The sequence below is a fragment of the Calidris pugnax genome, unplaced genomic scaffold (assembly GCF_001431845.1).
Source record: "Calidris pugnax isolate Ruff unplaced genomic scaffold, ASM143184v1 scaffold116, whole genome shotgun sequence".
Lineage (NCBI taxonomy): Eukaryota > Metazoa > Chordata > Aves > Charadriiformes > Scolopacidae > Calidris > Calidris pugnax.
The window spans coordinates 131,108-150,066 of NW_015090877.1; the positions used below are offsets into that span (position 1 = coordinate 131,108).

Genomic DNA, 18,959 nt, shown 5'->3' on the forward strand with positions numbered 1-18,959 from the left:
GTACTACGGTACAGCTTATGTCTTGCCTTGACCCACCCGTGTCTCTGCTCCTCCAGGTGATGGTAATGAAGCCATTGGTGCCCTCATCCAGAACTACATCCGAGAGATTGAAGAGCTGAGGTGAGCCAGGCATGGGGGCTGGTGAGTCACCTGGATCCCCAGGCCAGAGGGTGCCATGGTGGGGTCTGAGCCCAGGTGTGGCTCACAGCTCCATGTCTCCAGCATCACTGGGGTGAGTTGTCAGCCCTGACAGAGAAGCAGCTGAGACCACTGGGGCTGTGGGAGTCCCAGCCTTGGTGCCGGGCAGTGCTTTGGCCAGTCCTTTTTGTGGCCATTGATGGAGCAGAAGATCCTGGCAGAGCGTGTGGTGTCTTCCAGGGACTGCTGCCCCAACAAAGCTGGGTCTGTCCCAGTCTCTTGTGTGGTCCTTGGACCCTGTCTTGCAGCAATCCTGACCTTCTAACCCAACATGAATGGGAATGGGTTTATGGTGACTCTGTCCCTGGCTCACACAATCCTAAAACGAGGCAAGGTCCCCTCCTTCAGGGACAGTGGGATGTCCCCTCTTTGACCACATCATTTCTCTACTCCCTAGGACAAAGCTCCTGGAAAGCGAGTCCATGAATGAGTCTCTGCGTCGCAGCCTCTCACGTGTCTCTGCCCGGCCTCCCTACTCCATGAGCTCATCCCCAGCACCCGGCTTGGCTGGTCTGTGCAGCCCTGCTGCTCCAGTGGAGACGGAGGCCTCCGATGTCCTCCGACGGGCCAAGCAGGACCTGGAGCGCTTGAAAAAGAAAGAGAGGAGGCAGCGGAGGAAAAGGTGAAGACAGCTGCTGTGAGATGTTGGGAAGGGAAGGCTGCATATCGATCCCTGTCTGTACTTGTGGGGTTGGGTATCCTGCTTCTTCCCCCACCCATGCTAAATGTGGAGCCCAAACACCTGCGTCCCCCACCCAGCACTGTGTTGCTGTTGGCCTGCTGGTCACCCACCATGTGATCCCAGAGGCTGTTTTCCCCAAAGGGTCCAAAAGCAGGAGGGGACTCCAGGAGGACCCATCCTTGGGCTTCCCCATGCTGGGACTCACCAGCACATCTGTTCTCCTCCAGCCCAGAGAAGGAAGCATTTAAGAAGCGGCAGAAACTGCAGCAGGACAATGGGGAGGAAACGGATGAGAATGAAGTGGAAGAGGTGAGCAGGCTTCATGCTCATACAGAGGGGGTTGTTGGACCATTGTCATCACCCCATGTGGGAGAGGGTCCAAGCCCAGCCTGGCCCTGCAAGCAGGCTAGGGGGGTCGAGGAGCCAAGGACTGCATGGTGGAGTAGGGGAAAGTTGGATGCTCCCCATCCAGCCCTGCTGTGGAGCAAGGAGCCCACTTCTTTTTGGGCTTGGTTTCAACAAATGTAGGTGAAGGGGATTGGGCGATGCAGTGCTACTCAGGTGGGAGGGGATGGATGGGGCTCAGAGCTGCTCCTCTCAACAGTATACACCAGGGGGGCAGAAGCAGTGCTGCAGCCCCCAGGCATCCTGTGTGGGAGGCTGAGGCCCATGGTGGGTGCTACAGCTCAGATATAGAGGAGGGAAGAGCTGTAGGGAAAAGGGCAAGGCCATGCTGCAGGCTGAGGTTAGGCACTTGTCTCTTAGGAGGAGGAGGAACAGGACGAGAGCGGCTGTGAGGAAGAGGATGGACGTGAGGATGAAGATGAGGACTCGGGCAGTGAGGAGAGCCTGGTGGACTCAGACTCTGATGCAGAGGAGAAGGGTAAAGTGCAGAGCCACACATGCATCCCAGGGTATGGGGGTGCATTTGCTCGTGTCTCCTGGGCCTGAGTTCTGCTCCTGGAAGGGACAGCCCAGCCACAGGGACTTGGAAAAGCACCAGGGTTACTGCAGGGAGTCTCTATGCTCTTTAGGGTGCTGCTGCTCCCAAAGAGAGTTCTTATCAGCTCCCTCTGCCCTCTCTGTGTGCTGTGGCTCAGAGGGGCTGTGGGAGCGAAGCTCCCCCATCCCTCCCAGCCTGACTGTTCACCACTGTCCTCCAGCCGTGAATTTCCAGGCCGACCTGGCGGATCTGACTTGTGAGATAGAGATCAAGCAGAAGCTGATTGATGAGCTGGAGAATAGTCAGCGGCGCCTGCAGACTCTCAAGCACCAGTATGAGGAGAAGCTGATCCTGCTGCAGAACAAGATCCGGGACACACAGCTGGAGCGGGACCGGGTCCTACAGAACCTCAGTGAGAATTACCTCACCCATGGGATCCCATCCCTGCAGCATGGGGCCCCACTCCCCGCTCCTGTCCAGCTCACTCAGACCCAAATCATCCACCCCCTGCACACAATGCTGGCTCTGGCTTTGACATCCCCCTGCCTCTGCTTGAGCCGCTGGGACTCCCAAGACCCTGCTTGTCTTGCTGTGGGAGCAGGACTAAGAGCTCCTAATCACACTGGTACTGGAGAGGTGGCTGGAAAGGATGGCGAGGCAAAGATTCTAGCCTTGAACACCACTTCATGGGATGTGGGAATACGTTGGGAAACAGATGCTGAGGGGCACATGAAGACCTCAAAGACATAGTGGTGTAGCTCATCTCTAGGCTCAGCAGGGCATGATCACACAAGCTCATGGCTGTAGGTCTAGGTCTGTAACTCCTCTCAGCCCAGCAACTGTGCTGTAACCCACTGTTTGCACCCTGCACTGAGCCTGAACCCATGTCTTCCAGTGGGTGCTCCCAGATAGATCCCAGCCTGTGGTGGGGCCAGAGCAGAGGGGTGAGGGATAAGGAGGGAACAGTGCCTGGCACCTCCAGGCATGGAGGTGTAGGTGCAGGCCTGGGGTGCATGGCCATCACAAGCTCTCTCCTCGCTCTGCCAGGCACCATGGAATGCTACACAGAGGAGAAAGCCAACAAGATCAAAGCAGACTATGAGAAGCGGCTGAAGGAGATGAACAGGGACCTGCAGAAGCTCCAGGCAGCCCAGAAGGAGCATGCTCGCCTGCTCAAGAATCAGTCCCGCTATGAGCGGGAGCTGAGGAAGCTGCAGGCAGAGGTTGCCGAGATGAAGAAGGCAAAGGTACCTGGACATGCCAGGGCAGGAAGGGCATTCCCCAGTCAAGTCTGGCTTCCTGCTCAGAAGCGATGTTTTCCACCCCTGGTAACAAGTGCAGGGCATCTGTCTGTCTGGGACAGGCACCCGCACTGACACACTGTACCCTCCTGTTCCAGGTTGCCCTGATGAAGCAGATGCGGGAGGAGCAGCAGCGGAGGCGGCTGGCAGAGACGAAGAGGAATCGGGAGATTGCACAGCTCAAGAAGGAGCAGCGCCGGCAGGAGGTGTGAGCGCAGTCTGCCCACATGGCCCCCCATGCAGGGGGGGGACTGGGCTGGCTGGGAGTGGATGTTTTTCCTGTCCTGGCACTCCGAGGTGCTCATAAATATCCATTGGTGAAGCTTGGGGCCTGTGGCTACACCTATAGCCTCAACAGGGCCACATAGCCCCGGCTGAATGGCGCTCAAGGGCTTCCTGCAGCTCCTAGTGTGGTTGTGCAAGATGCTGCGAGCTCACCACCATGCTCAGGGGACAATGTGCCATCAGGGTCAGCCTCAAGCGCCTCAAGGCTGGAAACCTGCTCACTGTTAAAATCAGAAGTGAGGCTGTTCATGGCAAAGTACCTGCTCCAAGCTTTGGTGGTGTGAGCCTTGGGACTGTGACCATCACTGGGGTGCCTGGGCAGGACCCCAGGAGTCTCTCTTTTTCTTGTGCAGTTTCAGATCCGGGCTCTGGAGTCTCAGAAGAGGCAGCAGGAAATAGTGCTGCGGAGGAAAACCCAGGAGGTAAGGGGCAGGAGAGTGGTTTTGCCTCCATGTAGCCCCCAGCCCCCATGGGGGTCCTGGCCCCAGTGCTTGGCTCAGAGATACATCGTCCTCCAGACAGTGCCAGCTCTGGAAGTGGGTTTATCAAAAGGGTGGGAGGACTTTTATGGCTCAGTATCCAGGTGGGAGGTGGTTGCAGGCAAGAGACAATTGCCCATATCCCGGAGCAGTTGAGTCTGGCAGCAGGGAATGGGCTATGAAGGAGAAGGGGGAAACCCATGAGGCACAAATGGCCCTGGGGTTTAAGGTCTCCAGAGCTGCTGATCGTGATCCCATGGGGACCTGGGAGTGATGGCGACAGGTTTGGGCTGTCTGACACTCTCTTGCTCTGTCTCTCTTCTGAGCAGGTTTCAGCGCTGCGCCGTCTCGCCAAGCCCATGTCAGACCGGGTCGCAGGGAGGACGAGCCAGAAGCCGGCCATGCTGGACTCAGGTGCAGAGGTCTCAGCCAGTACCACCTCCTCCGAGCCTGAGTCCGGTGCTCGCTCCGTCTCCAGCATCGTGCGACAGTGGAACAGGAAAATCAACAATTTCCTGGGAGACCCCTCATCCCCTGTGAATGGGGCTCGACCCACCAGGTCAGGGCAGGGGCTGTGTAATGAGGCATCCCAGGATTCCCATGTCTGGCTGATGATGGAGGTTGAACGCCAGCTTCTTACTGTGCCTTTGGCCCACGTTAAGCCACTGACCGACCCAGTGACAGGCTGTACTGGCAGTGTGACTGACTGTCACCTGGGCTTGAGCCCAGTGCTGGCCTTCCACAAGCATTAAACACCATGGCACAAAGCCTGCTGGGCTCATCTCCTGTCCCTCTCTTTGCTAAGGGGCAATGGAAAAGTTGGGCAATCCAGTAATTATACAGATGCCTCCTCCACTCCTGGCTAGCTAGAGGCCAAGCATCCTTTTGGGGCAAGCACAGCCTGCCAGGCCAGTCACCCATATGCGTCTTCTCCCCTCTGGCTGTAGGAAGAAGTTCCCCAAGAAGGGAGCAAGCCAGACCTTCAGCAAAGCCGCCCGCCTCAAGTGGCAGTCACTGGAGCGGCGCATCTTCGACATCGTCATGCAGAGGATGACCATCATCAACCTGGAGGCTGACATGGAGCGGCTCATCAAGGTGACAGTGACGCTGGCGACAGAGAAGGCTGCCTGGTGGGTGCGGGGCAGGGGTACAGCACACTGACAGTGCTAATCTCCCTCTTTCCCCCAGAAACGTGAGGAGCTGGCATTGCTGCAGGAGGTGTTGCTGGGCAAGAGGGCGAAACTGCAGGCAGAGGGCCCCAAGGAGCAGAAGGGGCTGCAGGAGCTGAACGAGGAGATTGAGGTGCTGGGGGCCAACATCGACTACATCAACGATAGCATTTCTGACTGCCAGGCCACCATCATGCAGATTGAAGAGACCAAGGTAGGCGGATGGACTGGGCCCAGCTGGTAAAGAGAGAGTAGGAGCATCCCTGGGAGGTGAGGGTGTCCTTGGGAATGGTCAGGGTGGGCATCCTGGAGTCCTCCTGTGAGCTGTGCCACACACTCCATGGGGCTTCACCCACACAGTTGCTCCTCATTAGGTGGTTAATTGTGGAGGGGAGCGCTGCCAGGTCCTTGCAGGTCCATGGACCCACTGCTGATACCCCATGCTCCACCGTCCTGGGATGGATGGAAGCTGCGGCCCCCAACCTACCCGGGGAGTGTTATGTGCTGGAAACATCCCGAGGAGGATTGCCTTTGCAGAAACCCTGCAGGTGTTGTGTCCAGTTTAGACACTGGGCAGGCCCCAGAGATGCTGTGCAGCTCCTGGCTTCCCTCTAGTGGCTGCAGCCTGGGTTGGAGGCTGTGTGCTATCCCCGCTGTCACACAGATTGGCAGGGGTTGTTTTTAAGTCACAGTAGCTTTTGGACTGGTGACCTGACCTGCTGTGGATTTGGGTGAGGTTGGTGTCTGCAGATTAGTGTCTAAGTGTTGGCACCAGGATTCCTGTAGCAACCCAGAAGCGCTTCAGGTTGCGTTGGTTGTCTTCATGGCTGGATCTCCCCAGTACCCACTTGGGTAGACTGAGGAGAGCAAATATCAGGACTAGGGAGTGCTGGTGGGGCAGTGGAGGTGCTGTGCTGGCCACAGCGCCCATTCTTTCCATCCCACACCTAGTGACAAAGCTTCCCTGCTGCATCCAACTCCTGTCCCTCCGCATTTCAGGAGGAGCTGGACTCCACAGACACCTCAGTTGTGATCAGCTCCTGCTCCCTGGCCGAAGCCCGTCTCCTGCTGGACAACTTCCTGAAGGCCTCCATCGACAAGGTGTGGGGCCAAGCCGGGACCCAGATGCGTTTCCCCAGATGGGTTTCCCACAGCTGGGGAGGGGAGGAGGGTGCCAGGGTGGGGACCTGCTAGTAGGGAACCAAGACACCCACTTAAGGCCTGGCGTGACCTTCCCAGGGGCTGCAGGTGGCACAGAAGGAGGCCCAGATCCGCCTGCTGGAGGGGCGCCTGCGGCAGACAGACATGACCGGCGCCTCACAGAACCACGCCATCCTGGATGCCCTGCGGGAGAAGGCCGAGTCACACCCTGAACTGCAGGCTCTGATCCACAACGTCCAGCAAGGTGGGACCCAGGGCTGGCACATCCTTGTGCCGGGCGTGCTGCCTGGAGGGCGAGGTGCCCACCCATGCCAGCCCCCCAAGAAGCACATGGAGGTTCCATGGCTGGGACCAGCGTGCCCAGAGCTCCCCCAAGGGTGATGCTGGGTGGGGGCATGTGCTCTGGCCACCACACAACAGGGTTGAAGACCGGCCATACTGCACCCCCCAACTGCCCGAGCTGTCACTTCCACCATGTGGTTCAGACGGGACTCAGTACAATGGGGTCCCCTCTGAACTGCTGATGTGCTGTCTCCCTCCTGGACAGAGAACGGCTACACCAGCACGGACGAGGAGGTCTCAGAGTTCAGCCTGGCTTCAGATGGGAGGTGAGCGCCCAGCTCAGCCCTGCCTGAACTGGTGGAGGCTGGGGAGGCCAGGGGTGGAGTGGGAGGTTTGGTGCCATCCATGAAACCTTGCAGATGGACATGGATGAGCTAAGCCCCACCTAAGCTTTCCTGTGGTGCCCAGCTCTTGGGGAGGAGAGCAAAGTAATCTCTTAGACATCAGCAGGGAGTGAAAACTAGGTCATCCCTTGGAGAATGGGTGCTGAAGAGCAGGGAGTGACCCAAGGAGTTTGGTGGGCTGGTGGCAACCGGCTCTCTGAAAGGGGTTTGGCACTGAAAATCCATCTTTTGTTCCTTCCCCTTACAGCATCTCTCAGTCTTTCACCATGAAGGGCTCAGCGAGCCAGGATGACTTCAAGTTCAAGGTTAGTTGACCTTTCTGTGTGGCCCTATCACAGGGAATGGGAGGAGGAATGGAGGGGTTCGTTGTTCAGCAGTGCTGTGGGTCTCGGCTCCATAGTCTGACCCTTGGAGAGCCAGGCTTGGCATAAGGCAGTATGGCTGGTGTCTGGGTGGGGTCAGCTCTAGATGAGGTGGAATCCAGGCCTCCTGGTCCTGTGGTCCTCTGAAGCATCAGAGACTTGGGAAACATCCACAACACCGGCCTCCAGATTTGAGTGGGCACCAAGGAGGTTCCTGTGCAGTGCTGCATCCATTGTGAGCAAAGGTGGAGGAAAGCACCTGTTGTTCTGCACATTTGCTTAGAATACGGAGCGCCAGCACGTACGGAGCTTCCCAGCACGATACAGGGGGAACTCAACCTCCTGCGGCCAGAGAGCATGAGCTGCTCCACCCCACAGCTCTCTGTCTGCTCTTGCTGTCTTCCTGCCATGCTGCCTGTGCCTAAGCCCTCTGACCTGCTTTAGGGAGAGCCCAAGCTCTCAGGGCAGATGAAGGCAGTGTCAGCTGAGTGTCTAGGACCCACTCTGGACGTCTCCACCAAGAACATCACCAAGTCCTTGGCATCCCTCATGGAGATCAAAGAGGATGGGATCAGCTTCTCCGTCCGAGACGCCTATTACAAGGAGAAGGTGTCGCGCACCATCAGCCTGCCCACGCGAGGAAGCACCTTGTGAGCATGGGGTGATGGGTCTCTGGGCATTGGGAGGCTTGTGAATTCATGGGCCAGTAGGTGGGAAACCCAGGCTGTGGAGTTGCAGAGCGGTGAGGGTGAGACCAATTCTGCGTCTTTCCAGGCTTGTCTGCAGCAAGTAGCGGTAGGTTTCTCCAACGGGCCTTGGAAAGTGCCTAGGAGTATGTTGGTATCCTCTGCAGATGGAGAGATGGGTACTCCAGCAGGGAGGAAAAGAAGGGCGGCCTGCAAGTGTCCCCAGGTCGCTGCCTTCTTGGAGGCTTCTTGCCAAAAGCCTCTGCTGCTCATGGGATGGCTCAAGGCACCCTCTGATCTTGTGATTGTGACTCCAGGGCAGCCAACTTCTCCTTTGCTCTGCTGGGGAAAGGCATGGAGTTTCAGCATGGAAGGATCTGAGCAGGGGGAGTAGGCACCCACTGTGCTCTGTTTTACTTGCTTTAGTCCCAGGCAATCTCGTGGCTCAGACACTTCACCTCTGACAAGGAGGAAATCCTATGACCGTGGGCAACCCGCCAGGTGAGCTTGGGAGCTGGAGAAATGGCCACCTGGGCAGGGAGAGGCTGGGTGGCCCAGACAAGTGGCAAGAGATGCTGGGTGGGCCAGCTCTTGCTGGGCCCTGGTATGCCAGGCAGCTGCTAAGGGAGCAGTTCCCAAGTCATGTGCCCTTCTCATCCTTCCTGGCTCAGGCCTCCAGATGTTGGCTTCACGCCTCCCTCATCCCCACCCACCCGTCCACGCAACGACCGCAATGTCTTCTCTCGTCTCACGAGCAACCAGAGTCAGGGGTCTGCCTTGGATAAGTAAGTCCTGGTGGGGCGGGCAGTGTCTGAGGGAGAGAAACCCATACCATAACAAATGGCGTGTACCCAGTCCCATGGTGAGGTGTGGGAGCAAAGGACCTGAGTCGGTTTCAGCCAGCCTCCTGCCACCATTTTTGCTCCCTGCTCCTCTTCATGAGGGAGCAGATGCTCTACAAGGGCCATGCTGGACCTTGCCCTGTCCCGCCTGTTGTGTCTCACCTTTGAGCTGGCTGCTTTCAGGAGTTAGCAGACTTGGCCTCTGGCTAAGCTCTGCTTGGAGACATGGCATTGCCAGACTTGAACCCCTGGAAAAGGCTGTGGAGCAGGATGGGGTGAGGCGGGATGGGGGCTTGCAGGAATCTGAAGGACTGGCATCAACCCACAAGTGCTGCTCCAGCCTCCCCCTGCAGCAGGTCGGGCAGCTGCCCTTGTCTCGGAGCATTGCTAGCAGCACTGACGTTCCCTGATGGAGACCTGCTGTCTGATCCTCACATGCCCTCCTGTTCCTCTGCCCTCTCCCCAGGTTCTCCATGTGTGCTTCTCTTTCTCCCTCTCTCCCCTCCTCCTTCTCTCTTTCCTACACTGGCTTGGATGCAATAACAATCCTCCATCTCTGACTCCTCTGCTGCCTCTTCTAGTCTGGGTTTTCTCTCCCATAATCCTGCTAATTTTCTGCCCCTAGGTCTGATGACAGCGATTCCTCTGTCTCGGAGGTGCTGAGGTATAGACAACTTTCTATTTATTATCCTCTTCCTCCTTCTCTCTGTCTCACGAGTCTCCTCTCCCTTGTCCCTGCATGCTCCACCTGCGCCTTTCTTCTCTCCCCCATCTCCCAGCCTGTGTGTGCTGTCCCCTCCTGGCATGCCACCTCTAGTGTCTGACCCTGTCCCCTTGATTATGAACTTGAACTGTTCGTGCTCTGATCAGCCCTTGGAAACTTGGCACTGGGCTCATCTGCGGGCACTGGCTGGTTTGGGGTGGCAGCATGTTCTTCTTCGTCTCTGATGGGCTGTCATCAGCATGACATCACCATGTCCCACCCTGTCCCCCAGCTCTCCAGCAGGATGGTGTGATGCTGAGGAAGGGGGCAAGCAACCCTGGGCACTCCTAGTGTGTCCTTGCAAGCATCTTCCAGGCAAATATCTCCAGGTGCTCCACACACCTGCCTGTGCTTCCCTAGTGCTGGGTTGTGGGTGGGTAGATGTTTTTTCCCAAAGAAAGCAAGTCAGATTGTGGTGCAGAGCTCAGCCTTGGGGTTAGGGTGCTCCTGTGCTTGTCCCACTGCACCCTCCTGCAGAGGTTTCCCAACACGAAGGCCACCTTTCCTCCATCCTTTAGGAACAACAGCTCTCCAACACCCCAGTGTCCCCACGCGTGGCCCATGCCCTGAGTTCCCACAGTCACTGGGGAGGTGGCATCAAACCTGTCCATGCTGCATCACCTTGGGAGGTTTGCAGTCAGGCAGCAACCAAAGTCCATCAATAAAATCTCCCCCTGGGGAGCCAGGATTTCCATTTAGATTCAGTGTCACTTTGAGAGTGGTAGAAACACTAGGGGTCAGGGGAGGGCTGTTTGAGTTTCAAGTGCAGCTGCTGACTGAGAAAGAAAGATCACAATGTAGTGATTTCCAAACCCAAATTAGTGAGCCTGTGTTTCGTCCCCATGACTAATGCAAACCTTACGTGGCCTCAGGCTTGCCCTTCTCCAGCCCCATGCCTCAGTTTCCCTGCCTCTAAGAAGAGACTAGCACAACCCAGTGCCCCATGGCTGTGTGGGGGCTGTTCTTTGGGACATCAGCTGGGAAGAGCTGTTGGTGGCCATGCACGCTAGGGTCCGGAAGGTCCTCAGCACCCTGAGCACTGCTAAGGTGGAGGGGATTGGCAGATGCTGTGGCCAGAGGGATTGGCAGCAGGTGTCCCTTGGAGGAAGGTTTGCCTGCTCAGAGCCAGTGGTGGGTGTGTAACTTCCACAGCCATCGCAACAGGGGTGCTGGGTGCAAATGCCAGTGCTGTCCTGTCACCTTTGTGGCCTTATGTATAGGAGCAGGGCCCTGTCTCCAAATCACAGAATCATAGAATAGTTTGGGTTGGAAGGGACCTTAAAGACCATATATTTTCAACTCCCTGCCCTGGGCAGGGACAGCTCCCACTAGACCAGGCTGCTCAATGCTCTGTCCAACCTGGGCATCCACAACTTCTCTGGGCAACGTGGGCCAGTATTTCACTACCCTCACAGCAAAGAATTTCTTCCTGGTATCCAATCTAAATTTCCCCTCTTTCAGTTTAAAACCTCATTCCCCCTCATCCCATCACTACACTCCCTAATAAAGGGTTCCTCCCCAGCTTTCCTGGAGCCCCTTTAGGCTGGAAGGGGCTCCAAGGTCTCCCTGGAGCCTTCCTGAGGCTGAACACCCCCCAACTCTCTCAGCCCATCCTCACGGCAGAGGGGCTCCAGCCCTCCCAGCATCTCCGGGGCCTCCTCTGGCCCCGCTCCAACAGCTCCATGTAAATGTCACCAGCCACAGGCTGAAGCCCTCCAAGGAGCTGCGGTGCTGTATATTGGGATTCTGAAACACTTATCCCAGCAGAGCTTCAGGCTGGAGACGGTGTAGTTTGTCGCAAACTGACCTGAGGACCAATAAGCTGAGACTCCTGCCTGCTTCAGCCAGGCATGAGAGGTTTGGCAGGACAGCAGAGGTTACTGGGCAGCCCCTCTTTCCCAATGTGTATTGCTGGGGCAGAGGCAGCGGACAGGGACTGTTCCTAGGCAGGTTCCCAGGGTTTCCATGAAGAGCTTTGCTCAGACATCCTGGGTTCAGATGGAGGGGCCCATCATTCACCATGTGGTGGAAGATGCTTGGGGTGAAGCAGTTCTTGTTCTCCCATGCCTCTGGGACTGTGTAGCGTGGTGCCTGTCCACACACACCCCCTACCATGCTGCTTCTTTCTTTCTCATGCAAGGGGCATCATTAACCCGGTGGGTGGCACCAAGAATGCCCGGACAGCCCCGCTGCAGTGCGTCTCTGTGGCAGAAGGACACACCAAGCCTGTACTCTGCCTGGATGCCACCGATGAGCTGCTTTTCACTGGGTCCAAAGGTGCGTGGTGGACAGAGAGGACATTGGGGTGCTGGCCAGCAGACACAATGGGAGCAGCTCAGCACAGGGCAATATGTGAAGCACCGGACACCATGGGGATGGTGGAGAGGCCACTCCTTGACCTCTCTCCTGTCCTCAACATTGAACCTTACCCTACACTGCCCTGGTGCTGGGACTGGCTGGCTCCTCTCCTCTGGCCCTGTGGGTAGGGGGAGGCAATGCTCAGAAGGGGTGTTGCCACCAGTCTGACACTCTTGGGCACTTTACTCCTCCCACAGACCGGAGCTGCAAAATGTGGAACCTGGTGACAGGCCAAGAAATTGCTTCCCTCAAGGGTCATCCAAACAACGTGGTTTCCATCAAGTACTGCAGCCACACAGGGCTTGTGTTCACTGTGTCCACGTCGTACATCAAAGTGTGGGACATCCGTGACTCGGCCCGGTGCATCCGCACCCTCACGTATGTGGCAGATGGGAGCCTGGGGGGGACCCTGGGTATTCTGGGCATCTCTGGCTTTGCAGAAGTCAGTCCCAGGACCTACTGGGGCTGTGGACAGGGCCAAGTACCAGCTGCTTTAGTGCCATTTTGCAGCACTGCATCCTTAGGGAACAGGGAGCTTGGGGTGAGGGGACTCATGGGCACCTCCTGCAGCAAAGGCTCTGGGTAAAGAGCTTTGAAGGGATTTGCAGCTACTTCTGGGGGTGGCCAAGAAAGCCAGCAGCTATGTAGAGGAGGCACACCCCCTAACAACATCGTGGCTGTGTAAACCACAAGCTCTCCACTGGGAAACTCAAATCTTTATGAGGAGTTTGAGGACCAGAAAGGAGCTTGGACAGGCTGTAGCTGTAGTCTGCCAGCCTGGAGCAGGGCTCAAATGTTAGTAGAGTATGGCAGGCCAGAGTTACCGGCTTGCTCCAGCATAGAACTCTTTTCTCCATCCAGCCTCAGCTCATCTACCTTGGCCTGAAGGTGCTTCTCCCCTGGTGCAGAGGACAAATACCTCTGCCTCCCTGTGCTGACTGCCAGCACTAGCCAGCTTTTCCTGCAGGAAGCAAAGAGGAATGGGAGGAGAGAAGAGCAGGCCTCAAATGGGGCAGGCTGCTCCATATCATGCATACAGCTGACATCCTTGTCTCCCTCTGCAAGCAGGGCATGGGCCTAGGGGATGGAGATTTTGTTGATCCCACCAGAGAGATGGTGATACTTGTAGGGCCTTTCCCTGATGTGGAACCCACCTGTGCCAGCCTGGAGCCAACAGCCCTTGTGGTTCCTCCTTGGTGACTGATCTCTGCTCATCCATTGACCTCTCTCTCCCTTAGATCTTCTGGACAGGTGATCTCTGGGGATGCGTGTGCTGGAACCACCACCCGCACTGTCACCAGTGTGCAGGGAGAGCACCAGATCAACCAGATTGCTCTCAACCCTGCTGGCACCATGCTCTATGCTGCCACTGGTAACTCTGTCCGCATCTGGGAGCTGAGCAGGTAAGAGGGTAGTGCTGGGGTGGGCAGGACAGCTTGTGGATGCTGAGTGGATATTGTCTGCTCAGAGGGGCCTGAAGTGACTCCCCTCAGGGAAAGTGAAAGCCCTTTTAGCAATGGAAGTTATCTGGAATAAAGACTTTCAGGACTCTTTCCTATGGGACTCAAGGGGTGATGAGCAGCAATGGAGCTGGTTGGGAATGGCGGGTTTGTCTGTGAGGTGGGCAAAGCTTAGGAGAAGGGGAAAGACACATGAGATGAGCAGCAATAGCCCCTGGTTTTACCCTTGCCTGCCTCCCTGCCAGGTGGGCCCTGGGCTGCTGCCATGCTGCAGCCTAGGCTCTGTAGCCAGATGTTGGTTTTGCCCGAGGCTGCCTTCCTCCCCTGGCATCACTGGGAAGAGGGGTGTCCCTGCTCACAGTCCCCCAAAGGGAACAACCCCTACTGGGGAGCTCCAGGTCTGTGGGGGGCTCTGCCAAGGAGAGCCCCATTGAGGCGCTTTGCTACCCAGGAAGGGGTTGGCTGACCCATGTTATTGAACTCAGGTTGCAGCCCATCGGGAAGCTGAGTGGCCACATCGGGCCTGTGATGTGTCTCACGGTAAACCAGACGGCCAGCAACCATGATCTGGTGGTGACAGGCTCCAAAGATCACTACGTCAAGGTACTCTTTTTGGAGAGCAGAGCCGTGAGGGATGCTCAGATGTAGGCAACCCCTAAGGTCTCTTCTCCTGAAATCAGAGCCCCGATTTCTGTTTTCACCTTTGCATATGAGGTTTTTGCATATCTCCTCCCCCCAGATCTTGCCTTTTGCTTGGTCCACAGTACAAATGCACATTTGGAGATGGATTTGCATCTCTGTCTGGTACCTTCATGTTATGGCTGACCCAGATTAGCAGCTTGCCCTGTTCTGCTCGATTCTCCTCCCTGATACAGATGCACTTGCTCCTTCACAATCCCAGCACAGCAAGAGTTTGCCCCTCCCTTTTAGGTTTTTGCTGGTTTTTAGCAGATTGAACTGCAACTGGCACCAGGGGAGTGAAGAGGGATGGTGAGATGATGAGGGAGGTAGGTTCCCACTCTTCCAACAGCTGCAAGCTGTTAGGTTGTCTCATGGAAGTATGTGAAAGCTCACCATGAGTAAAATGCAGCAGAATGGGGATTGTCTCTGGTGGAAGACCTCCCCTGATAGTGGCAGGACCCCTGGAGAGACCTCAGCCCCAAAAAAACTCCAGTGGCCAATGCCCACTACCTTTTCCAGCATCACTCTGGGTTCCCTGAGCCTAGAAAACAGAGAGTGATAGCCATGTTCTCCAAGAGAGGTTCAACTGTGTTTCCAGAGGCATCTGGCGTCTCTCAACCACTGTTTTTCCCTCAGGTGTTTGAGATTGCTGAGGGCATGGTGGGCAATATTGGCCCCACTCACAACTTTGAGCCCCCTCACTATGATGGCATTGAGTGCCTGGCCATACAGGGAGACATCCTCTTCAGCGGCTCCAGGGACAACGGCATAAAGAAGTGGGATCTGGAGCAGCAGGAACTTATCCAGGTCTGGAGGGGAGTGTACAGCACAGGTTCTTGGGGTAACGTGGGGCAGAGGAATGTTGCTGCTGGGGTCCTGCATTGAGCTAATGGGCAATTCCTGTTCCTGGGAATCTGGCAGTGTATGTGTGAGATGGCTCTGTACCACCATAACTTTGTGCTACAGAGCACTCATGATTGCCAGCTCCCCTGGCACACAGGCTGCAACATCAATTGCAGTGCCAGGTGGTGTGTTCCTCTCTGAAGACAGGTCTGTTGTCTTCTGCCCAAGGGACAAACCAAGCCCCAACTTTTGAATCCATCCCCTTGGCCTCCTAACTTTGCATCACTAGCCTAACGATCCAGATCAGCCCGAGGCAACAGTGAGGATCTGAGCCTCACAGATTGGCTGCATGAGGCTGCTGGTGCTGCTGCAGATAAGGTTGGTCACGATGTCTGCTCTTTGCTTATACCTACAGCAAATCCCTAATGCCCACAAAGATTGGGTCTGTGCCCTAGCCTTCATCCCTGGCCGCCCCATGGTGCTGAGTGCCTGCCGAGGAGGAATGATCAAGGTCTGGAACGTGGACACTTTCACCCCAGTTGGGGAGATCAAAGGGCACGACAGCCCCATCAATGCCATCTGCACCAACTCAAAGCATATCTTCACTGCCTCCAGGTGAGCCCCAGGCTTTCTGCTTCCCAGAGCCTCTAGGAGATGGGAGACCCTTGGGTTGAACTGTCATTCCCGGGTGGGATTATGCTGGAGGGGGCAGGGAGGGGAAGGAAGGAGGGAGTCTTGCAGCTTTCTAGTCCCTCCAGTCCTTCATCTCATCATGCTGACCTTAGCCTGCCCCGTGACACGGCCTGCCCACTGCAGTGCCAAGAGCTCTTCCCCAGGCCATCCCTTGCCCATGCTCTGGTGATGCCTCGGGTTATTCCCCATGCAGGGACGCCTCTCCCCTGGGGCTGGGCATCCTCTGCTGTTCTCGGGGAGCTCTTTGGCAGCAAGACTCTGATGTCTTCTTTTCCACTATGTCCCTTTTCTCCCTTCTTTTTTCTCTGTCTCTCTCTGTCTCTCCTCCGCCCCACCTCCCATCTGTGCCACAGTGACTGCCGGGTAAAGTTATGGAATTACGTGCCTGGGCTCACCCCTTGCCTTCCACGACGCGTCCTTGCCATAAAGGGCCGTGCTACTAGTCTGCCTTGACCCTCCTGCTCTTTCTGACTCTCTTGCTCATGCACTCTTCTTCTGTCTTTCCTTTCCTTTCCTTTTCTCTTTTTCTTCATCTCCTTCTGCCTCTGTCTTTCTCTCTGTTGCTTGCTTTAGCTCCTCTCTCTCTCTTTTTCTTTCTTTCTCTCTGGTCTGAGCTGCTTCTTCACGGTATGAAACTATTTTGCGTTTTTCCCCACTTTATAAATCTTTGTTAGAAGTGACTTGCCCCTTTGTCCCAGCCATACCCCTACATTGTTCTGGTTTGAACTTTTTTTTTTTTTTTCATTGCCGAGTGCCCACATCTACTGTGTCAGCTCCATGGAAGCCATGGCTTGCATGGATGGTGGGGTGGGAGTCAGCAGCCACCCCCAAAGCAGCCCATGCCCTTGGGAGACCAAGAAGCACAGCAGCTCCCTGCGGTGTTACCTAGTTAGAGCTCATTCAAGGGGCGCAGGAGTCCTGCTCTCGGGGTCAGCCCTGGAGGTCACCATCTCCCTTTGTCCCCAGTTACTGCCAGTGGGGTGAGCTGGAGGCTGAGCCCCATTGGGCCTGCCTGCTCCCCAGAATGGACTGGGCAACCTCCTGCCAAGAGAAAAGAGCCTGGAAGTCTTATGGGCTGCATGCTGCCATGGGCTGGGGGTGGGGAGCGTTTCTCCTTGCAGTGCCTCTCCACAGCATGTCTGTGGGGCTCCTGTGGGAACGCATGGGTCACGCCGTCCCTCTCACCTTTGTTTCTCAGTGACTTGACAGTGAAGCTCTGGAGCGGGAGGAGGTTGCCCGCAGGGTCAAACTAGGAACTGCAAAACAACTGGAAGACATGACAGGAGAGTGAAGGTCAGGGTACCTCTCCCTTGCTATCAAGACCCTGTCATCTACAGGAGCTCAGCCCAGGGATAGGGTTTTCTTTATGCCTGACCCAACGGGGTGGATGATGTCCTATCTGGTACTTTGAGCACTTCCAGCTCCTGTGACAAGGCAGCTTCGTGGGGCACCATCAGCTCCACCTTCCCTCCTGCTGAGATTTCTTGATGGTTTTCCAATGACCAGGAAATGTTTCGTCTCACTTCTCACCCACCCTGCTGCAACGCTTGCTGGGACTTCTCGGGGTCAGAGCTCCTTGGCTCCTCTCAGAGACATCCAGTTCCCTCCTGCTACTGTGGGCTCATGTGACCTCCACCGTGATGTGCTTCTTCTGTCCCTGTTGGCTCCGGGGCTGGTTCCTGCAGGAGTCTTTCTCCACTCCACAGCCATGAGGATATTTGGTGTCTGGCCAGGACTACAGCATAGAGGGGCTGTTTCTTTGGAGACATTACTCGTGGGACAGCCTCTCTGCTGTGGGGGGACTGAAGAAGGATTTCCAGGTAATCCCATCATTCCCCATCCTTCGTTTAACTGTCCTTAGTAATTGGAGATGAGCTCCTTTGCCATATTCCAGCTATGGAGGGACGTCTCCGTCAGCCAACTTCCAAACAAACCCTCTGCAGTTTCCTTCAACGTTCTCCAAACCCCAGTCAGAAACTCAGCTGGCCCGTTGGCTCTTGGGCTCGTCCCTACGTCCCCACCCTGCTCTGAAGTGGTGGGCAGAAGGGCTACTTATCCCTGCTCTTGACACTTTGGCCCAAAGCAGGGGTTTTGTGGTGGGTTCCTGCAGCATGTTAACCCCCTTGAGATGGAGAAACAAGGCAGGAATGGAGGTTATAGGGGAAAAAAGCAGGGCTTTTAGCCCATCTTGTTTTGCCATCGCTGGGAGCTGGAAGCTCTAAATCCTTTCCCTGGGCTCTGCTCACAGCCTTCTGCAAGGGAAGGGGCTAACTGGGGTTTGGCCTGTTGGCTGCCATGGATCCGGAGCCAGACGAGGCCCAGCAAGGATCTGAGCAGACAGAGTTCAGGCCAGGGTGGAGCTGGCTGTGCCAGGAGCGGGGTGAAGAAGGGGTTGCACAGACTGGTCTTGCACAAGTTCCCTGATTTCACCCCACGCTTGAATCCTGCAGTGGAAGATCTTGTACAATCCAACCTCCATGGAAGGCTGGGCACTTTGTCCAGGAGCGTGTCCCCAAGGCACTCTCCTCCATCTCTCCCATGGCTCATGGGACCATCCCCTACTCTGTCCTGCCCTGGGCCAGGCAGAGCTTGTTATGGGATGGCTGAGGAGACTCTGGGAGTGGTGCCCTTGTCTCACGTGCTCTCACCTCCTCTCTGTCACAGAAGAAGCAGCATTTGAACTCAATTTTAAGGATTTCTTCATGTGGTCCCATTAGCACTGAACTGAGATCTCGGAGGCCAGTGGCTCCAAGACCTGCTCCATAAAGCACAGACTGTTTTCCCTCTGCTTTCTCCAACCATGGCGACTCACGGACCAGCCCCAGGTTATTTGCCAGCAGCCCTCCTTAAAACCATTTCAGCTGGAGTGTGGGAGTACCTCCACGTCCTGAAAGGCAGGAGAATCTCTATTGATTTCATGGGATTTTTATCTTTTGGGGGAAAAAAACCACCATCCTGCTGCCTTGCCTTGGGAGAGAGTGGGTGTGACCATGCCCAGGAACCGGTCCCTCTTGGTCATCACCGAGCCCTGCACAGCCCGGGACCAGCGGCTGCATCGTGTGTGTGTGCGTTTGACTGACTGTAGCCAGGTGTACCACGTACATCAGTGTCTGCACCAAGATCTGCCTGACCTGAAACCTCTCACTGTTCCCAGTCAGTGAAGGGACCTGCTCGGGGGGAGGGTTTGGGTCAGGCCTGCCTTGCCTTTCTCCTCCAGTTTCTTCCTGTGTGTAGGCTGCAAGTGCCTGCTTGATTTTCCAGGGCTGTGGCCAATCCTGGGTGATCCTGAACATCCACCTCTGCTACATCCAGCAGCCTGCAAGTGTAGGGAGCTGGGTTCTGTGGCACAGCAACAAGTTTCCGGGGG

At 56.2% G+C, this 18,959-nt stretch overlaps 1 protein-coding gene across 1 annotated transcript in view; it reads left to right on the forward strand.

Moving 5' to 3' along the window:
• Nucleotides 1-18,950, forward strand: part of KIF21B (kinesin family member 21B) — a 28,073-nt gene extending 9,123 nt beyond the window's left edge. The window contains exons 10-35 of the mRNA XM_014946284.1: nt 57-120; nt 596-820; nt 1,108-1,189; nt 1,646-1,763; nt 2,044-2,235; nt 2,871-3,070; nt 3,223-3,330; nt 3,763-3,831; nt 4,218-4,447; nt 4,836-4,983; nt 5,077-5,271; nt 6,057-6,158; nt 6,297-6,462; nt 6,766-6,826; nt 7,152-7,209; nt 7,711-7,916; nt 8,379-8,453; nt 8,624-8,737; nt 9,420-9,458; nt 11,698-11,834; nt 12,113-12,293; nt 13,154-13,318; nt 13,861-13,978; nt 14,693-14,863; nt 15,315-15,514; nt 16,791-18,950. Of these exons, the coding sequence (XP_014801770.1) occupies nt 57-120; nt 596-820; nt 1,108-1,189; nt 1,646-1,763; nt 2,044-2,235; nt 2,871-3,070; nt 3,223-3,330; nt 3,763-3,831; nt 4,218-4,447; nt 4,836-4,983; nt 5,077-5,271; nt 6,057-6,158; nt 6,297-6,462; nt 6,766-6,826; nt 7,152-7,209; nt 7,711-7,916; nt 8,379-8,453; nt 8,624-8,737; nt 9,420-9,458; nt 11,698-11,834; nt 12,113-12,293; nt 13,154-13,318; nt 13,861-13,978; nt 14,693-14,863; nt 15,315-15,514; nt 16,791-16,845 (3,479 nt within the window). The 3' untranslated portion in view covers nt 16,846-18,950. The remainder of the gene's footprint in view (nt 1-56; nt 121-595; nt 821-1,107; nt 1,190-1,645; nt 1,764-2,043; nt 2,236-2,870; nt 3,071-3,222; nt 3,331-3,762; nt 3,832-4,217; nt 4,448-4,835; nt 4,984-5,076; nt 5,272-6,056; nt 6,159-6,296; nt 6,463-6,765; nt 6,827-7,151; nt 7,210-7,710; nt 7,917-8,378; nt 8,454-8,623; nt 8,738-9,419; nt 9,459-11,697; nt 11,835-12,112; nt 12,294-13,153; nt 13,319-13,860; nt 13,979-14,692; nt 14,864-15,314; nt 15,515-16,790) is intronic.
• Nucleotides 18,951-18,959: the final 9 nt, after the last annotated feature.